The sequence below is a fragment of the Camelus dromedarius genome, chromosome 17, assembly GCF_036321535.1.
Source record: "Camelus dromedarius isolate mCamDro1 chromosome 17, mCamDro1.pat, whole genome shotgun sequence".
In the NCBI taxonomy this organism is placed as follows: Eukaryota; Metazoa; Chordata; class Mammalia; order Artiodactyla; family Camelidae; genus Camelus; species Camelus dromedarius.
The window spans coordinates 38,684,057-38,710,628 of NC_087452.1; the positions used below are offsets into that span (position 1 = coordinate 38,684,057).

General features: G+C 36.9%; 1 protein-coding gene across 7 annotated transcripts in view; it reads right to left on the bottom strand.

Annotated features, from left to right (window-relative positions):
- NKTR (natural killer cell triggering receptor) overlaps positions 1 to 26,572 on the bottom strand; it is a 47,852-nt gene that overhangs the window by 3,733 nt on the left and 17,547 nt on the right. For 3 of the 7 annotated variants that reach the window (XM_031470071.2, XM_031470070.2, XM_031470074.2), the window contains 11 exons: positions 25,269 to 25,356; positions 16,468 to 16,497; positions 15,803 to 15,948; positions 14,639 to 14,864; positions 14,034 to 14,189; positions 9,330 to 9,417; positions 8,702 to 8,847; positions 4,574 to 7,465; positions 2,207 to 2,302; positions 1,414 to 1,470; positions 696 to 800 (listed from right to left, as the gene is read on the bottom strand). In XM_031470071.2, coding sequence (XP_031325931.1) covers positions 696 to 800; positions 1,414 to 1,470; positions 2,207 to 2,302; positions 4,574 to 7,465; positions 8,702 to 8,847; positions 9,330 to 9,417; positions 14,034 to 14,189; positions 14,639 to 14,864; positions 15,803 to 15,948; positions 16,468 to 16,497; positions 25,269 to 25,356 — 4,030 coding nt within the window. Of the gene's footprint in view, positions 1 to 695; positions 801 to 1,413; positions 1,471 to 2,206; positions 2,303 to 4,573; positions 7,466 to 8,701; positions 8,848 to 9,329; positions 9,418 to 14,033; positions 14,190 to 14,638; positions 14,865 to 15,802; positions 15,949 to 16,467; positions 16,498 to 19,454; positions 19,483 to 25,268; positions 25,357 to 26,572 lie in introns of those variants that run through there. The other 4 variants (XM_031470076.2, XM_064496668.1, XM_031470072.2 and 1 more) reach the window with 4 other exon arrangements.

The window sequence follows — 26,572 nt, forward strand, 5'->3', positions numbered from 1 at the left end:
TGGAGCTGTTAGGTGGAGAGGCCTTCAAGCAATGCTGGGGAGCATGGACCTGCCCCTAAGGGCAGTGGGGTGTCCTTGAAGAGTTTCAAACAAGGGACCACACTGATATTCTATAAGCACAATTAAAGGTAGTTGCAAGGCATGGGGGGAGGGTAAGACTAGAGGCCACCAGGAAAGGGACATTACAAAAAGTAAACAACAAAGACTTCTGCAGTACTAGCCAAAATGCTAATGACACATCTATAAATATATATAACATAAAAAACATTTTTAACCGTATAAACCTCAGTCTTACTACTGAAGCAAATGATTTTAACATTTTGCTATACATTATATATACATTTAAATTATCGTTTTTAAATTCAAAACAGACACATTTGCTTTGGTATTTCTAACAACTAGCCCTATTTAAAGCAGTGAGCCATAGTCTGAGTGGCCTTTCCTTTATTCCTTTCAAAAGAAACGTTTGTCCAAGGATATGTGAATATTAAAAATCCATTTTAGATTCAAACATTAACATCTACCACTCAGTACAAGGGCCACTTTTAGTAGCTGCCATTGCGTTAATGAAATTCAAGAAGAGAAAGAAGTATTTCTGTCCTCAGAAGATGATACCTTCTCTTCTGCCAGCTGTCTGTCACCCCGCACACTAAGTGCCCACAGTAGCTTACAGTGCTGAAAGGACAGAGACCCACCTGGACCGCCTATTGTAACTCCTGCCTCGGTGATAACTGTCGCTCCTCTGGCTTCTACTTCGGCTCCGACTCCTGCTGGAGTAGCTATCGTAAGTGTAGGACCTGCTTTAACAGCAACAACAAACACTATAATTTCGCATTCAGATACCCATATATTCCCATTTCTTTTTAGGATCTTAAGTTTCCTCTTAGAACATGGGCATTATATGACAGTGTGAAGACATATTTTCAAAACAAGTACTGCAAACATTTAACAATTGCCCCAAATCAGACTTACCATATTAAACAGAAAATAGTTAATTTCTTTTCTGCATTGAAAAATATCACAGAATTAACACTGAGTTAGTCTGACTGAATCTGGTGGATCTTACTAGGCAATTATACTAAATAAACAACTGCCGGGAGAGGGTATAGCCCAGTTGTAGAGCATGTGCTTAGCATGTACATGGTTCCGGGTTCAATCCCCAGCACCTCCATTATAAATAAATAAATAAATAAACCTAATTACCCCCCCCAAAACAATAACAACTGCATTTACAATTTGACATCAACTGTCACTTCTGACACTAGAATACAATGGGCCAACATATAAAAATTGTTTAAAAAGACAAATACATGTTTTTCAATAAAATACGTTTTTAAAAAGGGAATTAAGAGTTTATAAAACAAGGCCTTTTAATTCTGCCTCCACAGGTGGTTACCCAATCCCTGTCCATACCTGGACCGACTGTGGGGATCGTACGAGCTGCTCCTGGATCTGCTCCTGCTGGACGTCCTAATATTAATCACATGAGGGACCATCATCTTGTGGATCAGGACAGGCTATATCAAAAGTCTAGACATTTCTATTTGCCCATGAAGGAGAAAACACAATGAAATCTAGCAGCTACATTTATTTCATTTTCATGTCAGAAGTATATTGGAAGTTTTAAAAAAAGCATGTTGGATTTCATAAGAAAGATTCTAGGTTTTACACAATGTTTCCTGCGGTGCACGTAAAGAAAATCACTGGGGAGGAGGTGGGTGGGGAGGGGGCAGCGCAGGTAGGACGCCTGTCAGTACATGAAGCTTCAGCAGTGGGAAATACCTGAGAGGCAAAAGAGGGCTGGCAGAAGCCAGGAGAACAGAAACCCGGGGTCACCCAGCACTCACACTTCCTCCTGAGTCCTCTTAACAATCCGCCTCTCCCAATATCTAACCCAAGTCAGGAGATGACCGTAGATGGGAACTCAGGTTAAAGAAGATGTACTGAGAGTTCAGGTAGTAGTCAGAGCCTCTTTTAAATATTTCTACTGCTTCTCTTTCCTCATTCTGGTAAGATCCCATCCTGAGAATAGCCAGTAAAAACCCGATAGCTCTTTGAAAGAAAGAATTAGGTGAGAAAGTAGGCCTGTCTGGTACACAGCAATGACAGGATTTTTTTCAACAACTACCCCATTCTGCCCGTGCAAGGCAGGACTTGAAAAGCAGACAGATGGAGACCATATAGTAGGGCGGATTCCCAAACTCACCTATGACTTTTGTAACTGCGGTAGGAACTGCTCCGGCTTCTTGTGCGGCCTCTGCTGTACCATCCTCTGCTCCGACTTCTAGAGTAGCTTCTTGATCTACAATTAAGAGTTGAAAAAATATAATTATATTAACTTATTATGCTGTTAAAATTAATTACTGGTAGGGCAGGAAGAGGAAAACCCAACAAGAAAGGTCTTCAGAAAGGTCTCTCATGAACTCCTCACAGCAGATATGACAGAGACAGCTAATGAGGGTTTAAACTGAACAGAATGAAATAAAGAAAAAAACAGAAAAGGCTGTTCATAGGAGTCCTATCTGTTAATACCAGAAGAGGAAATAACCCAAATTTCCATTAATGGCAGAATAGGTTTAAAAAAAATACTGACATATTCTAAAGTAGGAAAATGAATAAACTATATGCATCAACAGAAGTAACTTTTGGGGACAATGTTGCATGAAAAAGGCAAACATAGAATATCTATATACATAAAAAAGGATTTGTTTGAAAACATGCAAAAACAACATTGTATATGGATAGAAACATTTATAGTAAAACTAAAGAAAAACAGCAAAATTATAATGGGAATTTAGAGTAATGTTTAACTCTAGGAGAGAAGAGAGAAAGTAGGGCCACATCGAGTATGTCAAAGCTCTATTTTGTTAAACTAGATAACACTTAAAATTATTTTTTATACCTTAATCATTAAAAAAATTGTACCTATTTAATATTTAATAAAACAAACAAGACACTTAATGCAATTCCGCCCCCCTGCATTCACTTGGCCCCGCACTCCTTCCCCTAGTTTACACCTGTCATTCAGGGACAGAGTAATACCCCCATGTATATGCTACTTATGTAATGCCTTCACAGGTTTTATTCAGTATGTATTTATGTTTTGGAAGACAGCTGCAGTTTATTTACAAGAACACACTCTGTTCTAATAAGATTCTAGTCATTTACTCAACAAACAATTATAGAGCAGACTCTGAAGTGACTGAAAGATGAGTAGCAAGCAGTCCCCGACTTCAACGAGATCGCAGGGTAGTAGCCAGGTGGGTAACCAAAACAGGGAGGCAAAGTTTAGCTATCTTAGTCTACTGTGTGTTAAGAGTACAGCCAATTCCTTAGCCTTCCTATGCCTCACTGTCTTCATTTATAAAATGAAATATCATCCACTCCAAAGGCAGGGGAGGAAGGTAAATGAGAGTGGCCGGCATCTCCAATAGCTCAGAGCTGCCTGAATATAAATGGTAAGGAGACACTGGAGCATACAGGAGGCTGGAGTAGCTCAACAGGCTCCAGAATACAAACCTGTAGAGAAAAGGCCAGGATTCACCAGCTCTCTGGGCTCTGTTGGGAGTCAGAGCAGAAGGAGGAAGAGGAGCCACAACTCAAGCATGGAATGGTCTGGGAGGGATGAGGAGAGCTACAAGAGGGCTTCCGGGAGGACTGAAAGGATGGAAAACATGCCCTGGCACTGGCCACGTGAAGGACCTGAGAACCTCAGCCGAGTGAGATGGGGGGAGGGCGGGCACAGAATACAGACTGAATGCAACTGAAGAGTAAGTGGGAGGCTGTTATTGCAGATAAAAGTTGGAAGAAACCTGGGTGAGAAGGGGAAGAAAAAGATAAATAACCAGGAAGGGAAAAGAACAATAACGATTCTTACCGTATTTTAAGGTCAAGTAATGAAAATCAAGCACAACATAATAGTTTAAGTAAGAGATGGTGAGGCGAAACCATGAAACATTTACAAGGAAAAGAAGATACTGATTAACTTTGTATCACCATCACCAAATTTTTTAGTTAAAAAAAAAAGATGCTCAGCACTATGCTAATGACAATAGTCAGGTGTAACTTGAACCAAAAGTAAAAAATAAATAAAGTGAAAGATTATTTTTACCACTTCCTGCCCCTTGAATAAAGATGCATGTCTTGGGCAGGTAACTATGTCTCTCTGGCCTTCACCTTCCACTTGTATAAACTGGAGGGTTGGATTACTGATCTCTAAATCCTATATATTCTGTAAATTAACATTCCCTTCTAAGGCATCACTGACAGGCAAGAGAGCGACCTCACACCTTTAAAGACAGAGAACTTGCACTCAGTGTGGCAACTCAATGCTCTTGCCAGGGAGTTTTAATTGACAGCAACAGTTTCTTTACACTGAGCCCAAATTTCTTCCCCTGAAATCTTCATTCCCCATGTCTTCAATCCACTCTGTGAGTCACACAGCACAAGCCTTCTCCTCATTCCCTTCCAGATGTTTGGAAACAGTGATCTTGTCCCTACCTCCGATGTTCTTCCAAGCTAAGCAGTTACAGACTCTCCTTGGGAGAAAAAAGGGAAAGAGAATATTACTCACCGATAGGATGATGTGGAACTTCGAGATCGACTTCTTGAGTGACTGTAGGAGACAGACCTTGTTCTGTGTCTTGATTTGGTTTCAGATTTACTTCGAGATCGACTTGGACTCCGGGACTGGCTATCACCATCCCGACTAGGTGTCTGCTCATCACTCGAACTCTCCTGATTTCTTGGCCTCCGGTTTAAGCGTGCCGTCTTTCTTACTTCATCAAAGAGAGACCCAGGACGAACTTTATTTTTGCTTTTAATTTCTATTCTCAAGCCTTGTGGTTTCATTTCAGGCACAGCAGTCAATGCCTTAACTTCTGCAGCACTGGATGTGGTAGCAGTTGGTGCTGCCAGGTTCCCCACACCTTGCAGGGGCTTCCATTTATTATCCATGAGGCTGGTCTGGCTTTTCTCAGCCACCTCCCTCTTCACAGTGCTTTCTGCCAAGAAAGCAGAGCTGGCAGAGCTGCCGTCCTGTTTTCCCACTTTGCCCACAGTTTTGCTTTCCGACGTGCTGCTTTCCTGTTTCCCCACCTCTGCTTCAGGATGCTCTGTTGGCATGTCCTGCTTTAGAACAATGCTTCTATCCGGGGTGTCAAGCCTTGAATTTCCTGGAGGGGAAGTCTCTTCGACCTTTGCTGGGGAACTTCTATCAGGAGTGCAGATCTCCATGTTGTCGTCTGTCTGAAGTACATCCTCTACTCCGCTTGGGACGCTTTCTTCAACACACTCAATGTTCAGGGGAGAATGGACGACATTTTCCTCAGCATTTAAAGCTGTGGGAGAGTTGCTGAGTTTACTACCCTCCTTAGTAGGCTGATCAATGTCTGGTGGAACTGTTACCGTATTATGTTTACCTGAAAGGCTGCCGTCTTCACAGGACTTCTCGGTTTGGAGAATATTTTCTTTTATGGCTTCACTGTTTTCAGAAACCTGTTTTTTCTCTTTTGCCTCCTGAGTAACTTGCTTTTCATTAATCTCCTCCTCCTCCTCTTCACCAAATTCTAGTGGAGGCTGCCAGTGAAAAGCTTGTTTTCGTTTTGGAGCCTTGTGCTTTTTGTCTTTTTTCCCTTTCAATTTCTCCTTCGCTTTCTTGGTGTGTTCCCTTTTAAGAGTCTCCTTTGAGCCGTGTTTGTGCTTGTGTGGCTTTCCTCTAGTGCTCTCTGAATTGGAACAGAACCCCTCGGAATCAGAGGTTGACGACCGCTGTCTGCTTGATTTCCAAGCACCATTACTATCAGGCAGTGAAGTATTTGCTGAAGACTTCGTTGTGGGTTTGGCTTTGATGTGAATTTCACCCAACTCAGACTCAGAATCTGAAGTGGCCTCACCCTCCTCCTTATCAGAAGATGGCCGGGCATTATTTTTACTGTTTTTAGTTATATCTCGTTCAGAATTTGACTCCGAGTCCCATTTACTCCCAGCATAATTCTTCCTTTTGGTCTTACTGCCATTTCTAAAGTGATCAGCAAGATTTTCTTTTAGAGTTCTTTTTTTTGAGCTAGGACATTCCCGTTCAGGCTTAGATTTTTCTTCATCTCTGTTTTTCTCTTGTTTATTATTCATTTCCATTTGGACTTGTTTCTCTTTTTCCTGGGCTGACTGTGTAACCAGAACACTTGACTCTTCACTGTCTGAAGAATAATCTAAAGATGACCTGCTTTCACTATACTTTCTCTGGTACGAAGACCTGTCTCTGACTTTGACATATTTATTACGAAGTGTCTTCTCAGAGCTGCTGCTGTGCCTTTTATTTGAAGTGTTATTTTTTTTCCCATTCGGTCTAAATTTTCTCTTGGCCCGTCTTCCATTATCACTGCTAACAGAAGAATATGAAGATGATCTACTACACCGTGAGCGATCACTGTATTTATTTCGTGAATGAGATCTAGATGAGGGGGACCTAGACCTTGAATGTGAACTAGCTAGGCTTCGCGACCTTGTGTATGATCTGGAATAAGATCTACTCCTGGAAGATCTGCTTCTTGACCTTGGTGAACTTTCTGAACTTCTATCACTGTACTTTGAATAAGCGCTCCGATCACTCTCTGAATTTTTTTCTCTTTTATGGTAGGATGATGAACTCCCAGTCTCTTTAATATTTGCTAAACTGTAAGTGCTCTGGATGGGCAGCAAGTGGGTTGTTTTAGCTTTCATTTCCTGGATTCGCTCATAAGAAGGCTTCCAGGGCTTCTGTCCAGGCTTCCACCTTGAAGGAGGGGGACTGTCACTCAGTGGTATTACAGGAATATTTTCGGCAACCACCGGTTGTACTACAACACTTTCATTTTGCGTCACTGTTGCTCTTAAAGGTTCTGATTTAACAGGTTTATTTTCACTTAACTGAGAGGCTGTTCTTCTTGGTGATTTTGATGCTGTTCTTTGGCGCCCTGACTTGGAACTAGATCTGGACTTTGATCTACTTCGAGAATGTGATGAGGATTTTGATGGAGTCCTTGATCTTGAGCTTCCTCTAGAATAGGACTGTGAGTGAGATTTCGATCTGTATGAGTCTCTGCTGGAATGGGTTGAAGAGCTCTGGTCATCCTTATCAGATTTAGACCAGTCCCTCTTGGATGAGTGATGAGATGACAATGAGGAAGAACGAGATCTCCTTTCTCTACCACACGAGGATTTCACTCGTCGGGTGGAAGACTTTGAGGATTCTATATCAGATGGTACAGTAAGCCTTCTTTTCTTAGTCTGTTTGTGCCTTCTGCAATGTTTCTGCTTTTTGGCTTTCTTTTTGTGCTTAACCTTCTTCTCTTTTCTGCGTTTTTTATGGTGACCATCAGAGTGTCTTGCTGTACTAAGATCTGAATAATATCCATTATAGGACCATGATCGGGATCTCTGGGACAAGCTTCTTTCATCCCATCGGCTTGAACAGGGATCACTTAACCTATGGAAAGTATATAATATGCATGCAGTTATTTACAAGCATGTTTTCTATGCTTTAAAATTAAAACACATTTGTTGTCAAATACAAATTCACTGACAGAAGCCTATTTAACAACAAAGTACTGATTCCATCAACACTTCAAGTGCATGGAGGAACGATAAGCCAAAGAGTGATAGATAGATGTGGTCTCGACCTTTTAATTTCAAAGAGACACTAACAACTACTAACAGGTTCACTTACAAAAGGATTTTTTTTTTCAAAGCCAAGTCAAGAATTTCAAATTTGATAGGAAAATAATATCGAAAACCAAATCAGCTAATCACAAGAGCACTGCTGGTTATCATCTGTTCATAACACTCTGCCTCCAGGAGTAATTTCTGAGGGAGAGTCAAATCAATTTCCCAAACAATTCTGTTGATTCTCTGCAGATACAGGATAGCTGCCTGAACTTTAAGAGAAGCCTCTTTTTCTTAAGCTGTCATTGTTTCGTCTCAGCCTCACAGAGGTAATTAAAGACTTTCCCCTAAGGTTTTAGTGAAACTACTTACTACAGAAATTGGGAGAAAAGTACATGAAAACAGATGCAGGCTTTACAATCTCAGTGGTAACATCAGGCTCAAAACAGAGTTCTCAGTGTCTAAACCACTTCCACACAGCAGACACACACTTCTTCCTCCCTCTTCTAATTTTGAACCATTCTGCTGGATGCCCACAGAGAAAAAGATAATTCCACCATGAATACAGGGAACCGCTGGTTTATTTTTCACTAGCTATTCTGGGGCCAGCCCCATTTCTAAAAATAGATTTCCACTGTGGGGTGTCACTGAGGACAAGAGATGGTACATTTCTGAAGAAGCAACAGTCCCTGGGGTCAGAAGTTAACATACACACTGGGTACAGATTTTCCTCTCTATCCACCTACTCATCAGTGACTAAGAGAACTGGCTAGGAAAGAATCTGCTATATAATTTGTATTAAGTCCTGATTATTTCTAAAACTGAACAAGAAATCTTTAAGAAACTCAGTAGGGTTATAGTCTTGTGAGGGGAAACAGAATTCTGATCTGAAAGCACCCAAAGGCAATCAGCCCTCCTCCCATGTCACCAAGCATTCTTGGATGCTCTCTCCGGTCGCAGTCTAATTTGAAACGTACATCTGTAGTGAGAAGTCCAGAAGTACATCTCTACCCCCTTAATACTTAAAACACAGCAGATGCAGGACTGTGCTTATGCTTACTTATCTCCTTTACTCCATTTTTCTCCACTAGGTGGTCTGTATGCTCTCAGTCTCTGCATTTCTTCTTTCCAGTGAGGAGGAGTTTCACTGCTGTCATCATCATCTGATTCAGAACAGGATCTTGATCTTGGAGGTGTGTGATAGCGCTTTAAAAACAAAGATAGGAGTAACTATTTTTAACATATCTCTCAATGACAGTCTGCTACAGGACAGAGGTAGGTATAAGACCCAACCTCAGACACCATTCAAAGGCAATAATGACTGAAGCACCTATGGATGCTATGAAGTTATGTCAAACTAAAAGGAATGAGAAAAGCAGAGATTCACCAGTAACCACACACAAAATTTCCTCTCTGAAGTTCTAATGGTTATATTTATTAGCCTAGATTATTCAACATACTAAGGTTTCTCAAAATGCTGTTTCACACATTCATTTCATACTTCAACCCATTCAAACACAGCAGTAAACACTGATCTAACAGCAGTGCCTTCTCATGACTACAGAGAATACAACTAGCTCCTTGAACAGAATATGGACTATACCTAAGCTAGGATTTTTGCCTTTAAGTAAAAACATTTTACTGCTTAGATAAGTAATTTGAAGAAAGAAAAGTCTTAACACACATACAATTGTACCCCTTCCTTTAATCTTCCGTCCAGACTTTGATACAGATGGTTTCTGATCACTTACAATGGGTGTCACATCAGGAATCTTACTGGAAAAGAAGATAGAAAATTAAAAAAGGCAAATGCTAGGTAGTTTTCTCAAGTGTTTAAATGCTGAATTTATGCTCCTATAACAAAAAAAAAAAACAAAACCCACTTCATTTAGACCCAACACTTTTGTAGAATGAGGCACTCCACATAACCTAATTTTTAAGCAAATTCTTTAAATGCCAAAACTTAAAAAGAAAAAAAAAATAACCTGACAAGATACTGGTACCTATCTTTTAAAGCACGGTACTACTTTTAAACAAAATCCTTTTTTAGATGTCTCTTGTCAAAACAGTGACATTCTAAGGGAATCCTAAGGTATTGTTGACTCAAATGCTCAAGTGTGTTTTTAATAGTTTTAAATTTCATTTTATATTTTTAGTAGTTCATTTGTCTACCGCACTCTACTATAAGTTGCCCCCCCTTCAATGCTCTGAATCTGCTGCTTTATCTTATGGGTAATTCTAAGAGTACAGTTTTTGTGGCAGCTACAGGCCTTCATGTATGAGAAGTCTTTCCATACTTCAGTTTGTTTTGTATCTGGTATTATTAATGTAATTACTAGTTTTTATTGAGGACTTATTATGTGTCAGGTATATATACATAAGCATTTTAAATATACTTTTTTATTGGGTAAAATTAATATAACATAACAACATAACACTGGCTATTTTAACCATTTAAAAATGTACAATTCAGTGGCATTAATCATATTCACAATGTTGTACAACCATCACTATTATCTTTCTAAAACTTTTTTATTATCCCAAACCAAAACTCGACCCATTAAGCAATACCTCTCTGTTCCCCTCATTCCCTTAGCCTCTGGTAACCTCTAATTTATGGCGAAATAAGTGTCTACTATATGCGTATCCCACATTTTGTTTATCCATTCATTTGTTGGTGGACACTTGGGCTGTTTCCCCCTTTTTGTGACTGTGAATAATGCTGCGATGAACCCTGGTGTACAAATATCTGTTTGAATCTCTATTTTCAATTCTTTTGGATTATACCAAAGAGTAGAACTGCTGGGTTACATGGTAAATCCATGTTTAACTTTCTCAGGAACCACGAAACTGCTTTCCACAGCAGCTGCATCATTTTAGTCCCCTACCAGCACTGTATGAGGGTTCCAATTTCTCCATGTCCTCGCCGACACTAGTTTTAGTGGGTTTTGTTTTAAATTATAGCCATCCTAGGAGGTGAGACATAGTATCGCACTGTGGGTTTGGTTGCATTTCCCTGATGACTAACAACATTGAGCAACTTTTCACGTGCTTGTTGCCCATTTGTACACCGTCTTTGGAGAAATGTCTATTCAAGCGCTTTGGCCATTTTTAAATTGAGTTGTCCTTTTGTTGTTGTTATTGCTTGTGCTTTGGGTGTCAAATGTAAGAATCTATTGCTGAACCCAAGGTCAAGAAGGTCAAGAAGACTTACCCTTATGTTTTCCTTCTAAGAGTTTTATGGTTTTGGCTCTTATATTTAGGTCACTGACCCATTTTGAGTTAATTTTTGCATATAACGTGAGGCAGGGTCCAACCTCATTCTTTTGCATGTGGAAATCCACTTGTCCCAGCATCATTTACTGAAGAGACTATTCTTCCTGCACTGAATGGACTTTGCACCATTGTCTAAAATCAAATGGCCACAGATGTATGGGTTTATTTCTGGACTCTCAATTCTATTCCATTGTGGTCTACATGTGTATCCTTATGCCAATACCACACTATTTTGATGACTCCAGCTTTGTAGTAAAATTGAAATCAGGACGTAAGAGTCCTCCAACTTTGTTCTTCTTTCTCAAGATTGTTTTGGGTCTTTGGGACCCCTTGCAATTACATATGAATTTGGACAAAAAGGAATGAATGAATGATGAATTTCTGCAAAAAGGTTCCTGGAAGTTGATAGGGATTGCACTGAGTCCACAGCTCGCTTTGAGTGGTATTGACATCTTAACAATATTAAGTCTTCCAATCCATGAACACAGAATATCTTTCCATTTATTTGTGTCTTCTTTAATTTCTTTCAGCAGTATTTTGTAGCTTTCATTATACAAGTCTTTTACCACGTTGATTACATTCATTTCTAAGTATTTTATTCCTTTAGGTGTTATTTTATGGGATTACTTTCTTAATTTCCTTTTCAGATTGTTCATTGTTGGTTGTTAATAAGCATTTTAAAGGCATTAGCTCATTTAATTCTCATAACAAGACTGAGGTAGGTACTGCTATTATCTCCATTTCAAAGATAAAGAATTTTAAGATTAAGAGGTTAAAAATGTTGCCTAAGGTCACAGAAAGAAATGAAACTTGACTCTTATAACCATTATATAGGGTTTTCTAAGGTTCCAGGAATCTGGCTCCAGATAAATGTATAATACTACTGTAAGAAAACATTAACTAAAAAGTATATTAGTTTTATCAGTCATTTCTTATTCATGACATCACCTGATTCTCACAATGAGAGAAGTAGGTACTCTTGGTAAGCAATTGTTAACCCCATTTTCCTCATGAAGAACAAAGCACTGAACCAAATGACTTGCCTACACCTTCTCCCTCACAACACTGATTTACTTTGCTGTATGGCCCAGAAACTGGTATTTTTAAAAGCTTGCCAAATTATTCTGAAGTGTAGCTGAGGATGAGAACAAATAAACTAGAGCAAGTATGGAACTCAGCTTCTGCTAAACAAATTATAAGTGATAATGAGTTTAACTGCTGGTAAATCTGTAAGGTGGCAAGCTCACTCTGGCTGACAGTCCCTGTTTCTTATCCTTGTATACCTTGTGTTCTTAGCACAGTTAATTCTAGCTCCCACACAACTGATCAAATCTCGACCATCCTAATGTAACAGATCAATATGCTCTTTTGTATGACACAATTATAATTTAAAACAATTCTGTAGAAAATAACTTCCAAAGATGTTATGTAACCAAAGAAGAATGACGATCAAATAAACCTACCAGTAATATCCAATCACGAATACAAGACAGTGGTTATAAACTACATGAAAAGTACCAGATAGCAGGGGTTGGCAAACTTTTTCTTAAGAAAAGAAAGAGTCCAAGGTTAAGTATTTAGGATTTTTAGGCCAAGAAGAAAATTAAGGTTATTATGTAGATACTTATATGAGAAAAAAAAAACAAATTTTCACAATATTTTATCAATGAAATTCAGAATATAATAACTGAGTATCATTTTTTGTAATAAAGATCTACTGATGAGAGGAATGGAATTCTTTTTTTAGGGAGGATAACATTTCACTTCACTTAATTAGGGTTCAGTGTTCCCTATCAAAATAGATAATGTTAATACTGTTCATCTGGTATTGCTGATCTGTAATAAGATTTTTACATACTTCGTTTCTGAAAATATCTTTTCACATGGATAGATTCTATGTGTAGCACATGAAATACTCGAGTTGTAACTGTATCGCTGTGATGTGCACAGAGTAACAGTATAAAGCAGCAAGAGCGCCACATATGAGCTCTTTGCGACTACTCGATTCTGCTGCTGTAGCACAGAAACAGCCCACGAAAACAGTGAACAAATGGATGTGGCTGTGTTCCAGTAAAACTTTATTTCCGGACACTGAAATCTGAATTTCATAATTTTCACATGTCACAAAATATTCTTCTTTTGATTTTTTTCCCACAAACATTCAAAACATAAAACCACATTTAGCTCAAGGGCTATACAAAGCCAGTCAATAGGCCGAATTTAGTTCATGGATGGCCACCGTTTGCCGACCCCCACCGGATGACACTGAAATTGGCCTACCTTCTGAAAACCAAATGGATTTGATCAATGAATGGTGTCTTGTATTTTAAGAAAGGATCCTACTAAAATTTGCTCACAAGCCAGGATTTTAAAAAATGAAAACAACTGTACATTAAAGCATTGTTCAAAGATACATCCCATTATGCCATAACAGCTCTTTAAAAAGAGACAATACAGGACTTTAAAATATTTAACAAACTAAGCAATAACTTTATGTAGAGACTTGACTGTGAACAGGGACATCTGCATAACTTCTCAGGCTTCAACATAACTCTTCATAGGACATATCAATTATACCAACCATATAATGGTATTTCTGTTCACACATTTCTCTTAACAATTCTAAACTTGATTCTAAAACACAAAATACACTAATTACTATTTTTTGAGACCAAGTCTAAAGCTACCCATTAGCTTTCACAATATAAACAAGTTATCGCAGAGCAAGTTAACAACAGTAACAAATGATACTAAATTATATCCGCAGTCACCATGCAGTAATTCTACACTGTAAATTGGAACATGTTTTATCACTCGATTGGATCCAAAGAGTTCAACTAACCCTCTGTTCTGAAAACCAAAATCTCACCTCTAATGAAAGGCCAAGGAAATTAGATTAGTAATGAAATCTTTCCAGACCTCCAGTAAGAATGTCTCCCCGATCAACTTGCCAAACCCCCTTTCTCCACTAATAGAATATGAATTCTGAAAGGCAGGGTACAAGTCATTCATTAATCTGGTATCTGAGTCATGCTTAATAAATGAGTATGGAACTACAATAAGCTGATGGAATCATCCATCAGAGAAACAAAAACATGTAGGTTAATCATCCTTACGGTTCAGGCTCCACGGTGACAAGAGGCATATCTCTTCTCAGTAAAAATCGGTTCTCTGGCACTGGAGGAATTTCTTCTGGCCGGACCACAGGCTTTTCCCTTTTAGCATTTGAATCGACTGACCTTTTTTCATTGGTATCACTCCTCTCAGAGTGACTTAGAGAGAACAAACCAAATCACCAATTAAGATGTATACCATCTGCATTTTATAGTAATATTAAATAACAATAATAATGTAATTAATATTAACAGCAAAACCACAGACATTACAAATCTCACTCAAAAGATTTTCAGTTTCCATAAAGACAACATATAAAACATCAACCCACTGAAAAAGCCCCAGTACTAAAATTCTGATACGAGAATTACCAAATGATCCTTTTTCTTTTAAGAGTTTTGGAATTATTTTCACCTGCAAACACATAAATCTTTGATATGAAATGTCTGTGCTACCTTTAGATTTGCGAGATTTCAATTTAAAGTCCACGAAGTGCTATCCTTTTCAACAACAGTTAACAAAGGTAAGTTTACAGAATCACACATACCTTCCCCATGCCAAGATGTTTGATTTTTTAGGTAAGACGACCCTGGTGTTTGACACTTACCCTTTTGGACTCATTATAATATGTTTATTCCTTGGCTCTTCTGAACTGCTTGCTTCCTTTCGTCTCTTTTTAGAACGTTTAACTTTGGGCCTCCTCTTATGTTTCCTTCTTCTGCTTCTCTCTTGCTCAGTCTCACTCTCTGAGGATGAGTCAGAAGAGGAAGAAGAATTGGAAGAGGAGTCCGAGACTTCTGAATGAGTTGGTTTCTTCCTTTTTTTCTCAAAAACTTTTAAGAAATATTAACAAAAATATTAGTACTGGATTTCCGTGCCTACCTCTCAGAGTAAAAAACAATTACTGAGTATTGTAAAGTGTGCCTTTCATAAAGCAAATTAAAAACAAAATTTAAATAAACTTTTTTTCAAGTCGATAATATAATTTGCTGATGAGATTGTGAGGTAACAAAGCTCTCATGAAGTCTATAATCTAGTTGGGTCAGATACGAAAGTAAGTAACTACATAATATGACAAATGGTAAGTGCTCAAACAAGAAAGGGAAAAAGAGGCAGGATAAAGGGAATGGGGAGAGTCAAGGTGATTTAAGATAACACTTGAGCAGCAACCTGAAGGAAGTGAGGGAGGGGTCATGCAGCTATCTGAAACAAGAGTGCTCCACACAGAAGAGAGCCAGCACAAAGTCCCTGAGTGCTTGGCTTATCTGAGTAAAAGTCAACATGGCTGGGAAGACAGTGAATGAGGGGGAAGAGGTTAGAGAAACAGCAGAAAGCCAGAACCCCTTATGGACCACTGTAAAGACTTCAGCTTTGGCTGACAGAGAGGGAGCCCCTGGAGATGATGGCTCTGGTTGCTGCTAAGGACAGACAGTAGGGACCAAGAGTATAAGCAAGGAGACCATTGTTAAGAAAAGATTATAGAGGAGCAAGGTCAGAGGCAAACTGAACAGTAATGAGGCTATTGCAATAATACAGGTAAAAGATACTAGGGTTTGGACCAGGCTGATAGCAGGGGAAGTAAAAAGAACAGGTCAGATTTGCAAACACTTGCTGATGGACCGGATATACAATATCATATAGCAGCATCAGGGCTATTTATACACCCACAGGAATTTTTCCTCTACTGAAATCCAGGCTGTATCTTTAAGTTATAGTCTTCAATTAAGTGTCACTTGTATCCTAGCTCCCTCATCCCCCAAAACACTCTTACCCTCTTTCGTTGATTTTGTGGCAAGCACCCCACAGTCAATAACTCGCACGTCTGCATAAGGTCTACTTGCAGCATCCGTTTTCAGATTTTCAATTTGTTCGATTACTTCAAAACCAGAAATAACTAGTCCAAAGACAACATGCACCCTGTTACAATACAAATTCAAGAAAAAATTGGTTTGACAACAATTAAGCTGTGAGCACTAATCAAGACACCTGTTATAAACAACATTTCCATAGACCTGATAATAAAAGTAAAGTGCCTGATGTCTGAAACAAGTAGAGGGAATCAGAACTTGAAATTTGCTTCATAAAAGAAAAAAAAAATGCTCAAACTGGGCCTTGGTTTTCTGCCTTTAAAACAATGGTTCTTAACTATTTTATGGTAGAGTCTGGTAACAATCAGTTTGTACTTGATACTCAGAAACCAGCCATACAAGATCACTCAGGATAACACAGCTGAGAAGTCCATCCGTGAGTGAAGACCCCTTCAGTAACATGAGTGGTCTCAAGACTACTGCACCCTGTGATCCTTAGGAAGAGCTTGGCTAGGAGAGAATAACCCAGAGACCAAGAGTGCCCCCTTGAAGGTTCACCCATGGTCTAATCTGTCTTGGACTGGCCACCCGAACACATCCCCAAGGTAATAAGAATGTTAACTCTTACCCATCCAGGTGTGGAGCAGGTTTTGTGGTACTGTGTAACAAACACCAGCACAAAGATGGCAAAAACCAGGTGTTCAGGTGAACAGAGCAGAAGGGTTTAAAGCACAGCATGTAGAAAACAAAGAGGTAAAGATAAAAAGATAGGGGAAAAAGTTAAACATGATATACATCTAAACTTAATACGCTTCAAACAGCAATAGTAGCCATTTTACTAATTTAAAAAGCCCTCAAGATTATAATGAATTACAAAATCATATCTAGTTCTCCAATATGAAGACTACATATGTATACACATATATGAAATAGATTTGCAATATACAGCAAAAATATACATTGAAATTAAAGTTACTCTCAAATCCAAAACAACCATAACAACAAAAACAAACTCAAAATTTATCAAGATAATTAAACAAGAATAAAAAACACCTAGTATTTGCCCTACGGAAAGAAAAGCGTGATCAATACTTAACACTTGCCCCACACACTTATAAATGAGTCTACTTGTTATTTTTCACACTGAGTCTGCATCTTTTAGGCAAGCAGATGCAGGTAGGACTCAGGATTCCTGTTTTCAGAACTTCCTGCCACTCTTCCTTCACCTAAGGGTGAAGCTCTGCCACTCACAGCAACTCTGAAAATGCACTTCCGACAGCAAAGTAATTAATCATGGATAACATTACAAATACTTTAAATTTCCGAAGTCCAGAAAACACCTAACCAGCTTCTTCTACAGTCACAAACTGGCAGATAGTCACTCTTGAAAAGTCTATGGGGTACATTTGGTTAAGTTATTTTGAAGCCAAGCTGGTTTTCCCACAGCATTTTCACACATTTTCACACTATGTGAACTAAAGTGGAAAAAAATTCAAAAGCAGGTAACTAGACTCAAAAGTGTGTATCATAAACAACTTAGTTTATAAGAAAGAGAAATAACACTTGAGAGAAAAGCCACTGGATTACCATGCCATGTTAAAGCAGGCATCTGTACTAGAAGCTCCCACATCAATTTTTATACTCTTTGAAGGCAATTCTAAGATATGTAAGTCAATAAAATACAATTTCAACCTTCACAAGAACGCTAAAAATCATTATTCTACCAGGAAATCTAACACTTATACTTAAATTAAGAATATTCAGTTCTGTAAGAGCACCACAGAATTTAGCTGAAAAAAATTAAAATATCGATTTAAGACATGCCCGAATTTTAAAGGGAATCTTGAGTTTCAAAACCACTAGTCTCAAATTTTCCTTAGAAGATTGAGAAGTGGTAATTTAAGCCAATATAACAGTAAAAATGAATAAATACAGGCAGAAGAAAGAAAGAAGAAAAAGAAAATCTAGCCAACTGGTGAAGCACTGATGCTTAAATCATGACACTAGCATCCAGAAACTACTTTGGACTATAACTTTAAGATAAAAATGTGCTTCCCATAATTACAAAACTTTACCAAGCACACTAAAGACAGTAAGAAATTAGTACATATGCTAGACAGTGATTCCGCTGTATGAAAGATGTAAATAGGTAAAACTTCTATGGGTAAAAATGGTCTACAATATAAGAGGTCAGTCTCAAACATGCAGCTGTGAAAGCAATGAATTCTTTATTGGTTAGATGTATTCCTCTTCTTTTGTTCATCCTTTCACAACTATAAGATCTTCTGGTATTGGGGGAAAGCCTACAGATTTTCTTAAAACACACGGGACCCAATTCAACTTGCCACCTTGGCTAAGAGGAGGTCTGTAAAAACCACCTTAGGGCAAACCTCTGGAGCAAATGGTGAGATTAAAACACGTGAGCTAACTGCAGTGATGTGGTAACATACTACCTAAAACTCAATTTGAGGATGGAATGACTACCTTTTGACAGATTGAAATTTTGTTTTAATTCAAATGAAAAAACTGAAGACAAACTTGGTCCTTTATTGCAGTAGTGAAGAAAACAAATGAAGACAAGAACACTTCTTTCAAGGACAAATTTCAGTTGGCCCACTGTGCCTAAACTGGTGTGAATAATTAAGCCCATTACTTGCATCTGCAATTTAGGATGCAAAAGTACAAATGTATGCTTCAATTGGGTTAGACTACATATTAAGAAAACTGAAAGTATCTTAACAAAAAGAAGCCTAGGGTTCTCAGCCTACATTCTAAGAGTAGAAATCCCTCTGTAAAGCAGGCTTACTGGCACAGGGCTGATACTAGACATGGGTAAACAGAGGATACCTCCAAAAGGTTTAAAAAGGACCAGGAGAAAGATATGTTCAGTCTAAGCCATTCAATTCTGCTAAAATAAACAAAGAGATCTCATCACAACTCTTAACTGTACTGATCTTTCCAAACCATACAGTTGTAAAGACTCGTGCCCAGGTAACACAGGCTCAGTGAGTGAAGACCGTAAGGCCCGAGCCTACTGTAAATATGTAAGTTTACATATGCTTATGAAAACATATCTAAAGGAAAAACAGCCACAAAGAGCATTTCAAAGTAGAAAAGCTTTCAATATTTTCACATTTTCATTTTCTCCTGTCATATTTTCATTTCTCCTGATTTACCAGTTCCTCTCGCCTCTGAATCTACTTTAAAAATACATGCACAAGGGTTCATTTAAACCTTGTAAATCCTAGAATCTGAAAAGTATCACTGTTACTCCAAGAAATAATCTACATTTTTTTTTACCATTATCAAAGCAGCTTTTGGCCTAATATAGAAATTAATAGTTCTGTACTGAAATGAGATCTAAACCGTTGTATATAATATACCTACCCCACCTCCCAAGATACGTGGAAACTTGGTGGTAACAAGCCACTGAAATTAAAATTATACTTCCCAGGATTAACCATGAACAATAAAACATACATGTTTTACATGTATTGCTGCCAAAGATCAAGCAGAAAAGCTTTTTTCTTAAAATGGTTCAATGCACATAACAACAGGATTAAAGAGATAAAGGCAAAGAAAGAAAAAGAGAGCCTTAGAGCAATGAGACATTACCTTTGGAGCGCACGGTGTAACACTCTTTCTGTAAATTTTACACAAAAATGGCAAGAAATAAATTGTAATACACTTTTAAGACAAGACTGAATCTATGTTTTAATATCAATATAACTTTGAATTTAAATACTTTCAAGTTTTATGCAAAGCAAGAAAGCTTTTTAAAATGGAGGGCTCTAAATTTTCTTTCACATAGGATATGTATGTAGAGATGAATTATGCTTAAGAAAAAGCATTGTGGTTGAAGTGGGAATCTGCTCAGGTCCCTAATACTAAAACTAGACTGAATGATAATTGAAAATAAAACATTACATTTCGCTTCACAAATCATACAACTAGCTAAGTCAGCTAATTTCTTTCTCAAAGAGAATAATGTATCCTGAGTACATACATAGATATAAAAATCTGAATGCCCAGGAGCAGTTACTAGCTGTGGAGAACTAAAATTTCAACGGAAGAACTGAGTTAAGAGACTTCAAAACAAAATTTCAAGGAACTTTTTTACTAATTCACTTCAAACAGTTAAAAAGCTTTTCATGTTTCTACATGTGAAAACTTTTTTGAACACACAGACCACTGCCAGGAGTTAATGAGCAAATATTTAGAGTATAGTTCCTGTTCGCGGCCATTACATACACTCTCGGGTGGTAGTCACTGAAAATAATAGTAATAATAATAAAATAATTAAGCAGCATACCTAAAATTTTAAGGATCTTCTCAAAGGATACAAAGGTAAGAGAGATGAAGTATAAGAAAAAGTATGCTGTCAACTCGTGGCCATATTACTTTCTTTTTCTGTCTAACCTCTGATTTTCCCCCTTACAAAAATTTTTTGTTCAAATACACACCATCTGACCAATTTTAACTCTACTAAACTTAAAACTTATCTTACTACTATTCAGACCAAAACCCTTATTATATACAGTGCACAAAATCCTTTATAGGGGTTTTGGACATATTAAACCTTGAAATATTTTAAAAAATAGCTTTAATTTCTTATAAAGGCATTGATACATGAATTACTGTCAAAAAAGTATGTTTCAAATAATGTGGTGTTTCCAATGAATCTTATAAAAAAAAAGTGATTCTAGTTGTAAAGTAGTAAGGGAGAAAGAAATAAAGATAATCTTTTTCTGTCTAAAGTAGCCTTTAACATGTAATTTTTCCCTTCAACTCCTGAAACTATCACACCATCATGTAAGAGGCACCAAATTGTACAGAGTGACAAAGCTTGTGTAAGGGCAATGGAAACTAACCAAGTCTTGTTACAGAGCTCTAAAGTCACCAAAATAAAAGAGCTTTTGAAAATTCAGCTCTAATGTTAACATCATACACACCAAAAACTACTAGATACAAAATTCCTTCCAGGTTGCTAATACAAATGTCACATAAACACTAAGTAATATTAAGAGGCTGGATGTTAGGGGAAGACACCTGATATCCAGAGAATATGGCTTATGGTTAAGTGTCATGAAATCTGTTCATGAGAAATTGAAATTAACATATGAAAGTATTACCCTCTGCAAAAAAAGTAAGGAAAAGCCAGAACTTCTCAGGTTATTAACGCTTAGTAGTATTTCTTCTCACACAAATTCATGAATATGTGCAGGGAAAAAGCATTTCTACCAAAAATCTACTTTTGCTAGCCAGAATAACAACATAGCTTTATAAAGCCCTTAGAACCAAACTACCCCTCAACTCCCCTTGGTCTGCTACTCTGAGATGACCAGCACTTCTCTCCCATTCAGGTGAGCAGCCATTCTTAAATGACAAGGAATATATATTCTAGAACATCTTGTGTTTCCCTCCCACAGTCCTATTTATGACTGTTAAAATATAACAAATGCTTTTTGCTTTAAGTTCAAAGTTTGACTTTTCTACATTATCTTGTTTCCTTATATTTTTATAGTTATCATGACCACTGACAGTGGCCAATGATAAAGCCTGCTCTCCAGGGTTCTGCAGGTCTTTCTACTCCCTGGTTGTGACACAAGGCTGCACAGACTAAGCCAAGGGGGATGACTGCAACCGCCACTCCCATGTTCTAACAGGAGCTGATGAAGAGACTGCGGCTGATTTAGGTAAGATGAGCCAAAGCTGCTTTGCAATCACCTTTCAGACTGATGAAAATTAAGCAATTACAATTATTTCTTAAGGTAAGACAATATTTGCATATAAATCATTCCACATATTCAGCAACTTAGGATCAACCTACGAACACCTTCTTCCTTTTATGTCTGCATTTTCACACCAAAATGTTTATCTTTGAAAGTGGGGTAGATACTTTACACACGGAAAAGGAAAAACAAAACTAACTCAAGGTATATAGTAAATAAGACTAGAACCAAGGTTCTTGATAGCTACGTTAGTGCTCTAACCCAGGAGAACATTTATTTAACATAAAGCTATAAATTGCCTAATCCTTTTAACAATTACTTTATGCAATAGCTTCTTTATCTTTTAACAAATGAAAATTAAGACAATGCAAATCAGAGCCAGAAAATTACAGACAGTTGTTACTGACAGCCAAAGGAAAAGAAAAATGTTTTCCTGCATGTCACTTTATTTTCCAGAAATGCCTGATTCTTCTAAAACTTATTAAAATTAAAATAAACTCAGAGCAGAGCAGTTAATAAAACTACACTGCTTACAGTGTGCAGCATTCTCTTTCTAGCTATCAATTTCTCAAGATCATGAGTAAAATTTCTAAAACCTGGACTTCATATGTCTTTTCTTCCTTATTTAGCATTACCTATAAAATGAAAAGACTGTACAGTATGATCTCTAAATCCTTTCCAAGTCTAAGACTTTATAATCCTATAGCTTTTATTGTGGTTACTTCCCAATCTTTGGCCTAAAAAAAATTAATAATAATAAAAAGGACAAAATACTAAATGCTGAGTTAACCTGGTTACTACTTTGGTCCCAGGCCTTTGAATTCCTTCAAAAATATCTCAATGTCAACAAGCCATTACTCCCTCAGTGATTCATGGGAATAGTGCCATATATCACTTCTTTCATGCTTCTTGAGCAGTACTATTCCAAATGCAATTAGTTTTCTTCTATCTAGGCCCTCAAAAGCAAAATCACTGTGACTAACAGAGTAGTAGATATAAGCAGTTACTGCAAAAAAAAAAAAAAAAAAAAGCTTTATAGAAGAAAAATCTGGTTTTCATCATACACATAATTTTTCCACCCAAATATATGCAAAATTATACTTAATAAAATGGTGAATGCCTTAGGAAGGGGAGATTTTAAATGTTCAAGTAATGAAGACAATAGTTGTTGCACAAAGCACAAGAATTCTTGAGGAACATTTTGCTTAAGTACCCACACTAATAACACCAAATTTACTCCTTAGGAATTACAAAGTAACAGACTTAAAACATAAACTACAAATACAACTTTGCAAGGATATGCTGAAAGTACTTAATAGCCTATAAAACTGGAACTCTAAAGGCAGTTCTCGGCATTTTATGATCCATTCTTACACTAGCCTTCCTTTTTCAGACTGCAGAACTGCTGCTCAAGGTGCCATGGGGAGAGTGCAGGAGGAGGAGCAATGCAGGAGCACCCTGGGAAGCCAGCAGACAGCTCCGTGACCGTCAGCCCTCGGAACCTCAGCTTTCACAGCGATTATCTGTGATCATCTACACAACCTGAAGATGATACATTATGCTTTTTTACTACTTCCAACACCAGAAGGATTTGGGCTTGCAAGACAAAGACAGATTTTCAAAGATTTTTCCTTCATGGGCCACTGTCTCCATTTTACTTATCCTTTTCATAAAAGCAAGGAAACATTTTGTTTAGAAAGGTGAACGTTAGTTTTATTTTATCCTGCAACCCATGAGGAATTGGTACTTTTAGCCCATATGAAAAAAGCACATGCACAAAAACTTCTTTAAAAAAAAAGAGAGATAAGGATTTGTTGGGAGTGCAAAATTTTACTTCCAAGATTGCTTTTAACTGAAAACTCACTTTCAGAAGTAAATTTCAAACTAAAAGCAGAAAATTTTCTTTCAATCACAAGTTCACAGCGATTTTAGTGCCATCTACAGTTAGTTAACTATGAAAACAAGGTTAAAAATTTTAATCCTAATTTGCAGACGTTAAAATTTTCATTTGGCATTCCTTGTCAAAAAATAGCAGTCCAATGTAAAACTAAGCTATGAAGAAAACAGATACAGCTTTAATTTTGTTTGATACTAAATGTTCGTTAAAAAGATTTAAGCAAGTACTAAATAACATAAAAACAAGATACTCTAAATTTTTTAAAGGGAGAATCTCATGTACTAGATTTTAATTAATGTATGTAGGTGCACGGGTTTTATATTTGTAAGTAAGCTGATCAACAGGTAACAATGGGAAGAAGCTGCTGTATCTGATAAATCAAAATTTAAATGTACTGAAAAAAAAAAGAGATCGAAAAGAAACTTTAGAGCCCTCAGATGGTAGCTTCTTGACCAATGAATCATTAGTTTATCATGTTCACAGTTCAGATAAGCTTAAAAATGGAAATGGGAAACCTCAATCAAAGAATAAACAGCTTCTACATTAAATTGCTATAAAAGAAGTTTTTCAAAATATTTCCCAATATTTTATTTTGGCCCTTGAGGAGGTTTAGAAAAATAGTCTAGAAAAGAAGTGTAATAACTAGTACTCTGTGGGATCAAAAAAAGACACAGGAATAACTGTTTAGGTCTTCCTTTTTACCTGCACAACTCCAAGCATTATCATCTTCTATCAGTTTTCCATTTTTAGGACATTCTTAGGAACAGAATGCCCCTTATCTGAACTTTATCAGACCATGTTGGAATCTATTTTCCACACAAACTTAAAATGTGAGATTTATTTTATATGAATAATTTACTCCTTTAAAGACAGGGAAGCGCCATTCATACTCATCCATTTAGAAAGATGACAATATTTTTTTCTGGTACACCATGGATAGAATATTGCTCCATCATACACTGCACAACTGTAGAGATTTACTTCCAATCAACAGCATTAAACTTCAGGCTAGCCAATTATTTTTCATATTTTGTATCATTTTATATTTTTATCATAATAAAATAGGTTTTGGAGTAGTTTTAGTTGAGAATATAACTAAAAGCATGCCAAAGGTCTTTTAGATGAGAAATAAGTCAGGTTTTGGTTGCATATGCATGTACATGTAAAGGTGTCTGCTTTTTAAAAAGCAAATTTAGGATTCTAAAGTTTTCTAAGCAACTTTTGGTGGAAATGACAGCAACATTGGGGGTTAATTCAATTATGCATAGAGATCTCACAAAGTTTACATTTTTTACAATGCTTGCTTAACACCAAATCACTTATCTCTATATAATGTCAGAACATAACGGCACCTCTCTCAAACTGGCTCAAAGGCAACAGTAAGAGAGAGAGCGACCATACTATGGTTTACTCACACCAGTTGCTTTCCATGTCAAGGGTACATCTAGTCCTAGTCATGAACAATTTTTAAATGTTCATCAACAGTTTCTGTTCCAATCCAGCTTTGGTAAACTGAGCCCCCAAATTTGTTAAGAGTCAAAGCCAATTTCTTTTAAGATGAAAATGTACTTCAAAATAATGTACATCTTCAAGTTACACTTTTTTCAAATTTTTTTTTTTTTCAAATCCAGGATATACTCTTAACACTGAGGTGGTTGTTAGAGCTTACCAGTTACTATAACATAATAAAACCCAACTTGACAGAATTCTAGCATTAAACTTAGTTTAACTATACCATCTTTCTCATGAACAGCGCTTCTCTGTTTAAGAAAAGCTCATCTCTGAATTACGCCTACTCACATGAAAAACTGGGAACCATTGGTATGTTTCCCTCGATTTGCCATTGACAAAAGGAACGCTCTGTCATGTTTGAGAATAAAGTTTTCATCTGTTTGAAGAAAACACAAATTTGTCAGTCTCCAATTATAAGTCACTTTTAAAGTGTAATCTTCACAGTAATAAATAGAAAGCAAAGATTGAAATTCCTCTTCTGGGCAGTACAGATACTTGACTGAATATTTCGAAAAAATTCTTTTAACTATTCAAACAAAAGCATAAAAAGACCAAAAACTACTATTACTACTTAGCCTTGAGGAAAAGAACATATATTTAATACTTTTTACAAACAGCCTTAGAATAGTCACTTTTAGTAGTAATATACTTTGGCTAAATGATATTTAAACTACTAACTTTCAGGAAAAACTAGCAAGGAAATTTTAGAAAAGTCTTTATAGTAAAGCTCATTTTCTCCAAATTCCCAATTATCCTGCATAATGCACTATACATGAGAGTTTAACAATTCTCTTATGTGCTTAATTTCTATGTGCTAATTTATTACACAACTGAATTGATGTTAGACTATGAGAGCAAAAACCAAAATATTACAATAAATTAAGTTGTAGGGACATGCCTAAATTAACTATGTGGAGTTCTTCTAATCAATAGGATCCAAAATTATCTAAGGAAGAAAGTCCTGTAAAAACAAAAACTTAAATGGCAAAATACAGTTTTAAGATATACAAGTATCTGCCAAAGGAGCAACCCCATTAAAGTGGCCTACAGTATTAGTTTCAAATTGCAACATGCTAATAGAATCAGCCAAAGAGCTGTTTCCTGCTAGTTCAAAGGGAAAACTGTGTCATAGAGATCACTTATAGATGGTTTTAATTCCAGCAGACATATCCTGAAAACTAATTTAAATTTCCTTGTAACGTTCATACAAACAAATCTTTCTTTAAAACAAACAGAAACATAGAAAACTTTAAAAAAAAAAAGATTACCTTGGGAACAGGCTTCTGAAAAAGAGTAGTAATCCATTTTCCCCCAAAAGAAATATAAAAGACTATTATAACACTGCAGCTATCATGGCATTAAAACCTAGTAATACTGGATCCCATTATAAATCTCTGCAACTGACTTTTCTAAGGCTTTTTGGGGCAAGTGCAATAGTTAGATTTATGCAAATACTACTGTAGGAATAACACAATCATATAGTTCTAGTATACAAAAGAAAACATACAAACCTTTTAGAAAGGAAGAAATACCAACTTTTATTCAAAGAAATTGCTTGTTTTAGAGAAAAAAAAAAAAAAAAAACACAACTA